The sequence below is a fragment of the Schistocerca piceifrons genome, chromosome 7 (assembly GCF_021461385.2).
Source record: "Schistocerca piceifrons isolate TAMUIC-IGC-003096 chromosome 7, iqSchPice1.1, whole genome shotgun sequence".
Classification (NCBI taxonomy): Eukaryota; Metazoa; Arthropoda; class Insecta; order Orthoptera; family Acrididae; genus Schistocerca; species Schistocerca piceifrons.
In genome coordinates, this window is record NC_060144.1 from 174,030,244 (window position 1) to 174,045,529 (window position 15,286).

The 15,286-nt window shown below is 39.1% G+C and overlaps 1 protein-coding gene across 1 annotated transcript in view; it reads right to left on the reverse strand.

Annotated features, from left to right (window-relative positions):
* Positions 1 to 15,286, reverse strand: part of LOC124804651 (N-acetylgalactosaminyltransferase 6) — a 170,342-nt gene that overhangs the window by 63,414 nt on the left and 91,642 nt on the right. The window contains exons 5-8 of the mRNA XM_047264875.1: positions 14,708 to 14,896; positions 5,317 to 5,494; positions 4,610 to 4,727; positions 4,416 to 4,526 (exon numbers count right to left, since the gene is read on the reverse strand). Coding sequence (XP_047120831.1) covers positions 4,416 to 4,526; positions 4,610 to 4,727; positions 5,317 to 5,494; positions 14,708 to 14,896 — 596 coding nt within the window. The remainder of the gene's footprint in view (positions 1 to 4,415; positions 4,527 to 4,609; positions 4,728 to 5,316; positions 5,495 to 14,707; positions 14,897 to 15,286) is intronic.

Sequence of the window (15,286 nt, forward strand, 5' to 3'; positions counted from 1 at the left end):
TTGGTCCCTGCAAGGGGGCCAACTGACAAAACAACTGATACACATGGGAGGGGGAAAAAAAAAAAATAGAATCCACACAAATGTCCTGGTTTTGCACCCTAAATGCAACAGAGTGCTGGCAGAGCCATTTTTCATAAGCTTCCCAGTCTTCAGTAGAGTAGTTGTACAGTGGATGTGGTGGCAGATGCAATGGAAACAGCGGAGCCTGAACAGACAAAATAGCAACTAGTTTGTCCAAAGTTGCTGCTGGTGGAGAAGAGATTGCAGGACAGTCACTGAAGTCATGCACACGAAAGTTCTTCTCGCTGCCACCTCTGTTCTAACTCTGAACACAATAAGAAACACAGTTATAAGAAATCAACAACTTTATTTGAGTCAGTGTGACAGCATAATAAAAAGACAGAACATAATCGTTTGGGAACTTGAGAATGGTAAGTCAATAGAAAGAGGCCAGTGGCTTCCTGCTGCAGGTGACTGAGGTGCAATAGCCTCTGGTGGAAATACATGGAGCAGCTGAATGGCACGCTACTTGAATGAGATGGGTGCCATGGCTGTGGTGACAGAGGTTTAATAATGTGTGGGTTACTATGATTTTATATCCTTCCAGCACTACTTGAATTATCAGCACAAATTTCTGCATTCTGTTTGTTAAATATGATTCAAACCAGTTGCAGGTAAAGTCATCAATTCCTTAAAACTTGAGGTTTTCTGAGAGTGTAACATGATCTATATAATCAAATGTCTTGGAGGGACCACAAAAAGAAGTACAAACTGTTTATATTTTATAACGGCTTGTAATATCTGATAAGTGAATGTATAAATAGCACGCTCAATTGAGTAACCCTTGCCGAGTCCACACTGTGATATGCTGCATCAACTGTTTCACCTTAAATGTGAGACTACTCTACAGTACATTTAAATATTTTGCAAATGATGTCAATAAGGAAATCTGATGATAATTATTTAAGTCTTTGTCACCTTTCTTACAAACAGATTTAACAACTGGATATTTTAACCTGTCTGGAAAAATTCCCTGTGCCAGAGATGCATTACATACATCTCTCAGTACATTACTGATTGAGCTAGAACATCTTTTCAGAATTCTGTTTGAAATACCATCAACACCACATGAGATTTTGTTTTTTAGAATTTTTATAATTTTATTAAATTCAGTGAAGGATATTGGTGCTACTTCCAGATGGTTACATTTTTGTGGAATGTCATTTTTAATTTATTCTGTTGCTTCCTCAACTGAACCATTTAATTCCATTTTTGGTGCTACATTTGGAAAGTAATTTTTACAAGCATTCGCAACTTGTGAATAGTCAGTCACAACACTGTCATTTAGTTTAGCTGTTCCTGTACCCTGTACACTGACTGACTGTCCTGTCTCATTTGACAGTGCCCCATATAGTTTTGATTTTATTATCAGTATTATTAATTTCTGTCAGCATGCACTTACTTCTCCACATTTCAATGAATTTCCTTAAAATATTACAGTATTTTTTGTTGTATGGAAACAATTTTGGATCTTGACTTATTCTCGCCTTTATATAAATTTCCCTCTTCCTCTTACATAAGATTTTAATTCCCTTAGTTATCCATTGCTTACTTGTCTTTCAAATATCTACAAAAATTTACCACAGAAAAAACTGAACTTTACATTAGCCTCACCTATTTCAACTGCCATTAAAACAATGCATCCCATTCTCATTAATAAGCCTCAATGCTTTGTATAAATCTGCCTCAGGGCTGTAAGGTGCTACATTTTTTATTTGCTTTAATTGTGCATCATGATCAAATACTCCATTAACAATTGGGTACACATTAATTGTTTCAACCTGAGTACTGTCTATAAAAATATTATCAATCTGTGTCCTACTATCTTGCTGCACATGTGCTGGAAGATCAAGTCCCAAAATTAGATTGAAACACCCAAATAAATGATGATTCCAGTTAACTTTTTCCATCTGTATTTTTATGAAATCAACCCTGAAATCTTCACAAATTACTAATAGCTGCTTCTTGGCTGACCTGTAGCTCAGTAATGCAACTAGACTTCTCTCTAATAATTTCACAGAGGGGTCTGTAGACTGTGAAATCATGAGAGAAATATTCTGCAGTAGCAACTCACAACCACAAGCCTCCAAGTTTTGATCAACATAAAAACTTTGCGTCCAACTTTTACACATGCTGCAACTCTCCTTTTTCAATGTAAACACATAAAAATTATGCCAGTATATAATACCTAATATTTAACTTCTCCTGTGGTTACATGATGTTCGGAGGGGCATACAATATCCATTGCTTCATGATTTTTCACATCTTCTAGGCATACAAAAAGCTCATCCATCTTGTTTTTCAACTCCCTAATGTTCTGATGAAACAAATTAAGTACTTTTATGGAAACTGATACATATATTATGGTCCTGTTCTATTCTGATTTCTTTCAACACTGTCTGATTATTATGTGACTCTAAGCTAAAAAATGCGCCCCTCTGACTCCAGTAATCAGTGGGATTTTGTCTTGTGTGCATGTGCCACCCCCGCCCCCCCCCCCCCCCCTTACCCTCTCCCTTATACTTTCTGCAAGATGGTCAGCTAATCCGTCCTTCCTGTTTCTAGTCACATGACCACCATAACTTGTGTCTCCCCATCTCCCAATTTCAATAACAGGCAAAGTGCAGATATGACTGTTTCACTCAAAAGCAGGGCTGGCCACAGCATGCCAAACTTCATACATGCAGGGTGTGCAGGCCCGGCCTGTCTCAGTTTTTCAACAACATTACAATATCATGCAGAAACATGTTAAAGATTTATTTGACAATGAAAGTTCGCATCATAACAACAATCAACAAATAAGATTCATTGTTCTTCATATCAAGAAGCACATTGTGCTAAATTTGTAGGCACAGACCACATAAAAAAATTAGTGGTACATACAGTAAAATTTCCATGTTAGTTAAGTCAAGAGGCGTGTCTGGAATGATTTTTTTTTTATTTAAAACTTGCTATTGTTGAATTTATGACGGTAAAAGGAATGCAGGAACGAAAATTAGAACATCTATAACTTATTACAGACCTCACATTTTAACAAGACTTGACAGCACACTGCCTGCAGTAAGACATGGATGCATTTAAAAAGAAATTTGAGTTGTATAAGGGTCACAGTCTGAGAAATAGTCCAGTTTCCTTAGCTTACTGGTGTTAAACAAAATGTTCGGTTTGAAGAATTCATTGTGGCATTGGAGGAATTACAAGGACAGTTTCCTAAACATTTCAAGGACACTGCCAATATTACATCCGTTTTTTCAGCTGTTTTCGTGACTGTTTGCCATTTCAGTTGAAAGTGCCCCTGTGCATGTGCAGATGTAATGGACTGATGTGCAAGGTAATTCCCATTCTAAAGACAAATCCCCTTAACACTGAAACTGTCCAGGAGGTCTACACTGCTTTCCTCAGGTAGAGTTAGTTTGTTGTTTTTTTGGGGGAAGAGACCAAAATGCGAGGTCATCGGTCTCATCGGTTAAGGGATGGACGGGGAAGGAGGTCGGCCGTGCCCTTTCAAAGTAACCATCCCGGCATTTGCCTGGAGCGATTTAGGGAAATCACGGAAAACCTAAATCAGGATGGCCGGACGCGTGATTGAACCGTCGTCCTCCCGAATGCGAGTCCAGTGTGCTAGCCACTGCGCCACCTCGCTCGGTCAGGCAGAGTTTCAACGTCTCCATAATGAGCTTGCAAAAGTACTACAGTATTTAGACCAACGCGTGTGTGTGTGTGTGTGTGTGTGTGTGTGTGTGTGTGTGTGTGTGTGTGTGTGTGTGTCCAGTCCTGAAGAAAGGTTTGTCCAAAAGCTAGAAAGCAAAGTTCTTGTCTTTCAATGACTCAGCACCTCTACCACTCAGCAGACTGTTAACTTTGTTCCTTAAATTATTAATAGTCAACCAGGATGTTCCATAACTGTAGTCTTATTTTTAATTGGTTCTTTCTCAAAATAAAAATTATCAAACTACAGCAATAAAATAGCAAACGAGAGCTAAGCAAGTAGAGCTGACATAAATAAAAACTTTACCACACATACAATGACAAATCAGTCTTCAATTAATCTAAAGAATATCTGTGTCAACAAGTTATGTTGGAAAAAGATTGTTCTCTGTACCATTCCAAGAACAAAGGCTCCACAAATAATGTAAAATGAGCTAAAATAATGCCTTGCTTGAATCTGGTTTTCCATATTGTTTCTTTTGCTTTATATTCATCTACTGCCTGGGATATTGAATACTTTAGTCTATATTTTGTGGAAATCACATTTGGAATTTTTCTGGTAGCCTTGTTAAAATAATCCATAACCTACTTATTCTCACACTTATTAACCTTCAAATTTATCATACATGGAAATAATTAGAACAAACCCTTCCAACAAAATCGCCTTTCCCTGGATTAGGAAATGGAGCAAACTTTCTGTAAATGTGGCCCACACGAGAACATGGTGCATCTACCATTTGTCCACCACACTGCCAAATCTGCAACAGATACAGCATCATTATTGGTAGAAAGAGGGAAACAATAAGATTAAACTTCAGAATTCGATTAACATGTGTTGTACCTTGAAAGAGAGCTCATACTGTTCACCTCCCCAGATTTCAAGTCCCTCATCATAGCCACCCAGTTCCCAAAAGAATTTAGAGCTGATAGCAAACAATCCTCCAGCCATTACTGGGCTCCTATAAATGAGCAGGTTAACACACATAAAGCAAGTATAATGCAATTGTGAGAACTTAACATTCAGGATATGAAAAGGACAGGTAAGCCAAAATTAAAACTATCTCTTGTGTAAAGGTATAAAAATAAAACCATACAAATAAATTCAGTGGCTGATGAACAGACACAATAAGTGCAGCATCTCAAGCTTTCTAAAGCAAAGATTTCTTTTTCAGGCCACACTAAAAGAAAAGTGATAAAAAATAAAGGAAAGAAACATTTTGGGAAAAGTGAGTGCTCTTTTTGTATGTCCTGAACCTAAACTGCCGTTCACTTTTATGAATGATTCAGTTTCATGCGCCACTTCACTTAGAGTCCTGAATTATTATTCCTCTTCCTTCTTTTTTTTTTAACCCTTAGCTCCTAAGCTCACTCTTCACCTCTATCTGAAATGGACTTTTCCTTCCTTTTACCGCCTCAAGAAAGAAACTTTGATACCTATTAAACTTTGCAATCTGGTGATTATATTTTATACTTTTTGTTAAGTATGAGTTCTGCAATGGTTCTGTTTTCAGCAGTTATTACTGAAATTATCCACTAGACTGTTCTTACCTAAAAGGTTCTGTTGGATGTTTTAGATCTTCAGGTAGAAGTGGTAGCCTCTTGTAGAAAAACTCCCAGTCAAAAGCACCACGAGCTCCTTCATCTTGAGCTCTGTACTCAAATGTTTCATATGCAATGACATCAATGAAAGGGCAGACACAAGTACGATAATCTTCTGCAATTGGTTCTGTAGAAGACAACAAAATATTGTTCAAGGTAATTAAGTAAACAAAAAATTACACCATGATAACATAAATAGTGCTGCCACAGGAGAAAAAGAACTGGGAAGGTGCATGCTACACATTTCCTCAGTGACTTTATCTGTTTTCTTATTGTGCTGGATTAGAAGTTTTGCTATCCATTAGACTGACATCTTGTTCCCTACTTATTATTGAAGGAGAAAGATCCCTTAGCTGTTTTGGATCATTTTATGCCATGGGTACTGTTATAACATCAAGTTGAACAAATATATTTCTAGGACGACCCAAAACATGTAAGTCACAGATCAAGTAAACAAAGTAAGACGTGTGTACATTGTAACAGTCAAATCAGCACTGAGTCCAAACCTAGTGGCTGCCGGCTGGCTGGCTGCTTAGGTGGTGTGGCTGCTGCATGGCTGGCAGACAGCGCTGCATGTGGAGGACGCGGATAACTGCGTGGCGGCACTTTGAAAGATCAGCGAGTCACAACAGGTACATTACTTGAACATCCTAATATTTGAGCAGCCACAAACCAATAAATCCTCTTGCTCTGTAACCATACATCCCTTTCTCTTTTGCTTCTTCAGTTGTAGCCTTGTTTCAAAGACCATACCTCTGCTCATCAAAAAGGATTTAGATAAACCACGTGACACACAAATCATGATTAACACATCGTAATTTCAAATGAGCCTTGCATATAAGTGCAATGTCCTAACAATCATATCATTTTATTTGTTTGCTGCAAATATAGCAGCAGATATGGTTAGTACTGGAACAGGAACCTACTACAGAATGTTACACCGCTCTACCAGCAGGAAGTGCATCAAACATATCAGGTCCATGTCACTGAGTTTTAAAGGTCATGATTAACATCCCCTTCACAGCCATGTATACAGGGTGAACATTACTAAATCGACAAACTGCAGAGATAGATTCCTGGCTAGAAACAAGGTCTTATGAATGTGTGTCCAGAAATGCATCATTGCCATGATAGATGGTGCTGACGAATGACAGTTCCTCTGATGACGTGCCTTGTGTTCCTAGTGTGTTGCAGGCTGTGTGATTTACAAAGCCTACTGTAAGCAGCAGAATGGTCTAGTATTCATGTTGGGAACAAGTTCAGATTATGTTTGTGTAGGGCCAAACATGTGGAAATGCTCAAGAGGTAGCAAAGGTGTACCATAACAAGTACCCTCACAGACACTAACCACATCACACAACATTTCAAGTTATTTTTGAGCATTTGTGTGATTGTGGGTTTTTTCAGGCAGATGAATGTGCAGTGAGGTGGCAGACTGTGTGCACACCCGGATCTGTTGGACCATGTCTACAGGATTTTGAGACCAACCCTAGCACAAGCTCAAAATCTGATGTACACACAGTGCCACCTACCTTGACAACAATGCATTTCCGGACACACGTTCACAGGTCCTATTTTCCTCCATTTCCAGTCAGAAATCTATCCCTGCAGTTTGTTGGTTTTATTTATGTTCACCTGATATAAGTAGAGAGACTTTTAACATGGCAATGAAGGATGGCATTAAATACTTTTGATCTGAAATGCATTCTACTCATGATGTAAAGAATGAGAACCACAGGTAGCAGAGTTCAGATCATTTCCAGCTGCTCACGGACAATAGTTAACTACTTACCGGGTGATCAAAAAGTCAGTATAAATTTGAAAACTTAATAAACCACGGAATAATGTAGATGGGTAAAAATTGACACACATGCTTGGAATGACAAGGAGTTTTATTAGAACAAAAAAAAAAAAAAAAAAAAAAAAAAAAAAAAAAAAAAAGAACAAAAAAGAAAAAAAGAAAAGTTCACAAAATGTCCGACAGATGGCGCTGGACAGCAAAACGTCAGTGACTGCGCATGACAATCGTGTATAAAAGGAGCTGTAATGAGAGAGAGAATCAGATGCACCAGCAGACGTAGCATGTTGATGTTACCTGAAAAGGCGCTTTTAGTGAAGTTGTATTATCAGAATGGGGAATGTGCTAGTTCAGCATTACGATCCTATCGCCATAGGAAGGGGATTCGAACGGGTAAAGGTCCGTTGACAAATGCAGCTGTGGCGAGAATGATTTCAAAGTTCGAAGCCACAGGTTGTTTAGATGATAGACCCCATAGTGGCCGACCGAGCACAAGGTGTAAGAGTTCTGAGACAGTTCTGGAAGAAATGGAGACTGTAGCGGGTTCGTCTATGCATGGGGAAGTCAGCGCTCGTGCAGTCACACGTCGCACCGGCATTCCATACACTACTGTTTGGTTGGCACTTAGGCGTACCCTCCAATGCTATCAGTACAAAAGCCATCGGCATCATGAACTGTTACCTGGCGATTTAGTGAAGCGGAGGGCATTTGTGTTTTGGGAGTTTCAAAAGATGGCAGAAGATGACGAATGGTTGAGTAATGTGTTGTGGACCGAAGAAGCTCATTTCATGCTCCAAGAGTCTGTCAACGCCCACAACTGCAGAATTTGGGCTACCGAAAATCCTTGAACTGTCATGGAAACTCCATTGCATGACAAGAAAGTCACGGTATGGTTTGGATTTACCACATTTACCGTTATCGGGCCTTTCTTCTTCAAGGAAATGGGTGATTCTGGTTTTGTAACTGCTACCATGACAGGTGAGAGGTATGCCGATATGATGCAGAATCGCATCATCCCCAGCTGGAACGTACAATGTTTATGCAGGATGGGGCTCCACCCCATATTGCTAGATGCGTGAAAGATCTCTTGCATGCGTCATTTGGTGATGATCGTGTGCTCAGCCGACACTTTCGTCATGCTTGGCTTCCCAGGTCCCCAGACCTCGGTCCTTGCGATTATTGGCTTTGGAGTTACTTGAAGTCGTAAGTGTATCGTTATCGACCGACATCTCTAGGGATGCTGAAAGACAACATCCGACGCCAATGCCTCACCATAACTCCGGACATGCTTTACAGTGCTGTTCACAACATTATTCCTCGACTACAGCTATTGTTGAGGAATGATGGTGGAAACATTGAGCATTTTCTGTAAAGGTCATCATCTTTGCTTTGTATTACTTTGTTATGCTAATTATTGCTATTCTGATCAGATGAAGCACCATCTGTTGGACATTTTTTGAAATTTTTTTTTGTTCTAATAAAACCCCATGTCATTCCAAGCATGCGTGTCAATTTGTACCACTCTATCTACATTATTCCGTGATTTATTCAGTTTTCAAATTTATACTGATTTTTCGATCACCCGGTACACAGGTCAACACTTGTTTTCCCTTATTAACATAATGAATAAATATTAGCATTCAGAAGAAGAACAAAACTTCTGATAACTTAACAGTTTTCCCTTAAAAGTTAGTCTCACATGATAGTATGGTGCAGGAAATGCCTTCCTTCAGTTTCCGATTGAAACAAACATGCAAACATCAATAATTATCATCTGGTGTCAGCTCCACCTGTCTTCACAATGCAATCTCCCTCCTTTTCATATCCTTATAATGATTTATCTCTAGCCCAATGCTCCAAAATGTTTTATTTGGCACATAAACAACTGACACGTAAGTTCTATGGAATGCCACAACAAAAGCAAAATTCAAACAAATAGTACAATGAGCACATTATGTTTCTACAGGCAGTATCTCGATGACGAAAATAAAGTCTTACTTTTTCATGTACTATATGACATACGTTACATTAACAGGGTTGCCGCAAGTTTCCCCAAGTGAAATTCCCTGATATTTCCCTGATTTCCAGACAAGTTTTACAGTTTTTTCCCTGACAAATTTTGAGATCTCAATGGTAAGTAAAGACGTAAGTTGACAAAAAATTATAAGGACTTCTGTATTTCTCCCCCAACATGAGCAAAAAGCTTAAGTACTAACATCAACATCTTTTGTAATGAACTGTTTTTAGATGGAGAAAACAAGGCAGATCGTATGTGTGTTTCACTAGGACCACTGTCATTATTTTATTTCAATAAAACTAAACACATCTGGTGACAAAAACATGCATTTTCTTGGAGTCGCAAGATAGATTTAAAATACCTTCGCTGATTTCTGAAATAACTGCGCAAAAAAGAAGAAGTGTATAAGGCAGGGACGAGTTGTGTAAACCAATACAATAGGTGACCACCAATAAAGTGTTTTCTTTCGAGAAATATACGAGTATACAGTGTACAAACTACCAGAAACTGCCACAATTTTCTCCTTCTTATCATCCATACTTTCTAATATATAAACTACTTTTGAAGTTCCAGAATGTACTACAGGAAATAAAATGTCTATAAAACGCCACACCGTACAATGTACTTGCGGTGAGACAGTCGCAATTCCTGAAATTCATTGCCCATTGGTCTCTGGCCTGCCGAGGGGCACCTTGGTCTTGGGTCCATGGAAAAAACACAAAAATCCGCCGCATTATGCCACACACAAACAGACCCGACCTACAGGGAGATCGGCGAGGCTAGATCCGACAGGCAGGGCCTGCACAATGGGCTTCAGATCTGCAGGCACGATCCATTTGAGATACCCTCAGAAATGGCCTGTGTTTGGCCCGTCCACTCGTGTGGCCAGCTGTTCACGTATCACACACAGTATGTTGATCAAATGAGACCAAGGTGATAAATCCATTCACAGACAACTTGCGAAAATACTCTGAGAATCAATACTAATGCGAGTGGGTAGCAACTCACCTTAAAGATGATTGCTCAGCCACAGACAAGGCATGTAGAAAAGACAATCACACTCTCACAGCTAAATTTTCGGCCATAGCCTTCATCACAAAACGACACACACACACACACACACACACACACACACACACACACACACACACACAAAACTGCCACCTCTGGCCGATGCATCAACATTTTCTAAAAATCGGATGCAAACAAAGCACTACTCACGCCTTCCTGCCTCTCTTTGGAAGCTGCTAGAAGTGGTGGCAGCACTGACTGAAAGCTGAGGGTAGTGTTAGGAAGGGGAAAAGTAGTAAGAATAAGGGAGTAGGGAAGCGGTGCATGTTCTCAGCGGTGCCCAGTCAGTGACGATCCATGACATCTCAGTAAACAAACCATTTCATCTACTGAGACAAAAATGAGATGTTTTCCAGTGTTTGTTGTTTTTTTTTTACTGATGTTTCCCTGACGCATTTGAAATTCCCTGATTTCCAGAACTTGTGGCAACCCTGATTAACTGTTGCTCGTAATTAAAAATGTAATTCTGTTATAGACAGAACGCAGCCCCATTGTGAATGCTGTTCTCAAACAGTTGGCTGACATTCGTAAGGAGCTGGAAATCGTCCTGACTACTGTCAAATGATTGACAGCTGCTGTGAATCAGTACGTTAGAAGAGCTCTCTAGAGTCGTACACCTGTGATATCTGATTCTGTGGATTCTGGGTCCTCTGCAGGAAGTATTGGGTCTGTCATTACCCATCCACTTGACTGCAAATGGCATGTCAATGGTAGATCTAGGCATCCTGTACAGGGTGGATGGGGACTAGGGAGGACTCAGGGTGTTGTACTAATCCCCCAAACCACAAGCTTGAGATGCTGTCTTTCACTGAAAGTGAAATTGAGCCAGTGGGACTCACTTCACCCATTTTGGGGAAACTTGTTTTGTCTGGTGTCGGGAGGAGGCAAATGCAAAAGGGTAGGGTCTATTAATCGTCAGCAGTTAAAATGTACAGTGAATGATGGTACCCCTTAGGGATATGGCAGCAAGGGGCAGGAAAGGATACGATGTTCACTCAGTGTCCATGCCCGCGGGGCCTCGTTCAACATGTTGAAGAGGCTATTCCAGCAGCCACTGAGGGGACTTCAAAGGTTCTATGACAACCAAGGCTGTGATTTCCTGGACTTGCGCCGCAGGGTTGAGAACTGTAAGGTCCCTAAATAGGTCAGGTGTGCACTACACATCAGAGAATGCTACACAAGTAGCTGACTGTGTGTGAGTGGTGCGCGCAAGCGTTTTTTTAGAGTAGTCGACTCTCTATCCAATCCATGTAACAATAGCTACAGGAAACTCTTAAGTATCAGGGAAAGAGCAAAAGAAATGCCTTCCACAGGAGAGAGTATTAAAATCCTACTGGTAAATTGCTGAAGCATTTGTAACAAAGTGCAAGAGTTGGAAGTGCTCATGAAAAGCACTGAAGCTCATATAATACTAGGTACAGAAAGCTGGTTAACGTTGGAAAATGAGATTCTTGAGGAAAATTTAAGCATATATCAAAAGGGTAGGCAAATGGGAAATGGGCGTGGTGTATGTGTTGCAGGAGACAAGAAACTCAAATCCACCAAGATAAAAAATTGAAGCTGCATGTGAGATTGTTTGGACAAAACTCAGTATCAGAGGTGGGTATAAAATCATAATTGGATCCTTCTATTGCCCTCCAGACTTATCTCCTGGTGAAAACAAAAACTTCAGAGAAAACGTGAGTTCACTTGTACGTAAGTTCTCCACTCATACTGTAATCATCGGTGGAGACAATAATCATCCAACAATTAATTGGGAAAATTACATTTTTGTTAGTGGTGGGTGTGATAAGACATCCTGTGAAACTTTACTAAATGCCTTATCTGAAAACTACCTAGAAGAGATAGTTAAGAACCCCACTCATAATGGAAATATACTGGATCTAATAGCAACAAACAGACATAACCTCTTTCAGGATGTCCACATCGAAACTAGTATCAGTGACCACAACACAGTTGTAGCAATAATGATTACGAAAGTAGAATGGAAACTAAAACAAGTAGAGTGAGATATATGTCTGGTAAAGTAGATAAAAAATCTGTAATGTCTTATCTCAATGAGGAACTTTAAACTTTCAGTACAGGTCAGGAGCATGTAGAGGAACTCTGGCTCAAGTTTAAAAGAATAGTTGACCCCACACTGGGTAGATATTTACCCAGGAGAACACTTCATAACGGAAAGGCGACCTCTGTAGTATACAGTCACTGTTAAGAAACTTCTAAAGCAACAGAGATTGCTGCAAAATAGGTGTAAAATAAAGCATAGGGCTGTAGATAGACAGATGCTCAATTAAACACATTTGGCTGTTAAGATAGCAATATGTGATACCTCCAACGACTACCATAACAGAATATTGTGAAATGATCTTTCACAAAATCCAAAGAAATTCTAGTCATATGTAAGGGCTGTTAGTGGCACCAAAGTTAGTGTCCAGACCCTAGCAAATGAGACAGAAATTGAAATTGAGGGCAGCAAACCAAAGCTGAAATGCTTAACTCCGTTTTCAAATGTTACTTTACAAAGGAAAACCTTGCCCCAATTTAACTCTCATGCCACTGAAAAGATAAATGAAATAAGTATTAGTGTCAGTGGTGTTGAGAAACAGCTGAAATCGTTAAAATTGAACAAAGCCCCGGGGCCTGATGGAATCCCTGTCAGATTCTATACTGAATTTCCAGCTGAGTTAGCCCCTGTTCTTACTATAATCTATCGTAGATCCCTCGAACAAAAAACCGTGCCCAGTTCTTGGAAAATGGCACAGGCCACACTCATCTACAAGAGTAGTAGAAATGATCCACAAAACTACCATCCAATATCCTCGACATTGATTTTTTGTAGAATCTTAGAGCATATTGTGAGCTCAAACATAACGAGATATCTTGAACAGAATGACGTCCTCAATGCCAACTGGCAGGGTTTTCGAAAACATCAATCACGTGAAACCTAACTCACACTTTTCTCACGTGACATACTGAAAGATTTGGATCAAGACAACCAGGTAGATGCAGTGTTTCTTTATTTTCAAAAAGCATTTGACTCAGTACTGCACCTATGCTTATTGTCAAAAGTACCATCATATGGGGTATCACAAGAAATTTGTGACTGGATTGAGGACTTTTTTGTAGGAGAACACAGCATGTTATCTTGGATACAGTGCCATCATCAGATTTAGAAGTAACTTTGGGTGTGCCCCAGGGAAGTGTGTTAGGACTCTTGCTGTTCATGTTGTATATTAGTGACCTTGCACACAATGTTAATACTAAAAACACGCTTTTTGCAGATGATGCAGGTATCTATAATGAAGTGTATCTATAATGAAGTACAATATGAGAAAAGCTTCATAAATATTCGGCCAGATCTTGGTAAGATTTCAACATTGTGAAGAGATTGGCAACTTGCTCTAAATGTTCAAAAATGTAGAATTGTGCACTTCACTATGCGAAAAAACGTAGAATCCTATGACTATAATATGAATGAGTCACTGCTGGAATCAGTTAGCTCATACAAATACAAGGGTGTAATACTTTACAGGAATACGAAATGGAATGATCACATAGGTTCAGTTGTGGATAAAGCAGGTGGCGGACTTAGGTTTATTTGTAGAATACTGGGAAGTGCAATCAGTCTACTAAAGGGATTGCTTACAAATCAGTAGTGCAACCCATCCTTGAATATTGCTCAAGTGTGTGGAACCTGTATCAGATAAGACCAACAGGGGATATTGAACATATACAGAGACGGCCAGCATGAATGGTCACAGGTATGTTTAATCCAGGAGAGAGTGTCACAGAGGTACTGAAGGAACTGAAATGGCAGACTTTTGAATACAGATGTAAACTATCCTGAGAAAGTCTGAAGTTTCAAGAACCAGATGTAAATGATTACTCTGGAGATATACTACAAACACCTACGTACCGCTAACACAGGGATCATGAGGATAAGATTAGAATAATTACTACAAGCACAGAAGCATTCAACCATTCTTCGATCACTCCATACTTTTGAATGGAACGGGAAGAAACCCTAATAACTGGTACAATGGGACCTACTCTCTGCCATGCAGCTCACAGTGGTTTGTAGAGTATAGAAGTAGATGTAGATGTAGGTAGTAAATCCTCAATTAAGTACATCCATATTTCACAATGAATCTTGAAATATGCATAACAAAAGGTGGGAAATAATTACAGACATGCTGTAATATATGTAGATAATTGTATTAAATGACTGTTCTTGGTAGAATATTTTAAATATGACGAATGAAGAAACGTATCATATTCTACAACATTTATTATTTTAAAAACTGTTTTTTGGCTGTTACACTATCATCAGGTACATATTCATCTTTGTACCCTTCGTACCTGCCCAGCTGAAAACCAGTATGTAAAATAATAAATGTAGAACATTATACAGGTGCTGTGTTTTGTGATAAGAAATGATACTTGTCAGTACAAACCTAAGAGAGGTGGAAGCCAGTTAACATTAGCTTCTGTATGTGAGTCAAGGAAAATAAGAACATCTGAAGTTGCTTTTCTTGCACCAGCCAAACGTGCCCGAATAAGACCAGATCTTTCAGGTAAGTGAATAACTTTGACCTTGGGTAGATTTTCAGCTACATACTTATCAAGCTTCTCTTTGCAATGCTCTGTAAAATAAATAAAAAAACATAAAAATATGGGTTGCTGACAAGACATAAAAATACAACTCACAGCAATAGAACAACTTTTATAGAAAACAAAGAGTATTTTTGAAATAATGCCACTTCAACTATTTTGCAGGTGCATTTTTTGTGGTAACTCAGGGAAGATAATTTTTTTGCTATCCTATTACAATTGTGATCAAATCACTACATATCTTTTTGATAATTTTATTTTTGTCATTTAGGACCAAAAACTATGGTGGTAAATATATCACCATGGCATGTGTGTGAAGTATTAAAACTATGGTGGTAAATGGATTTGATACTTCCCTTTTGTGAGCTGTTAAGTGTTGCCATTACACATAAAAAATAATGAAGAGTGTTTTCTGTTTCTAC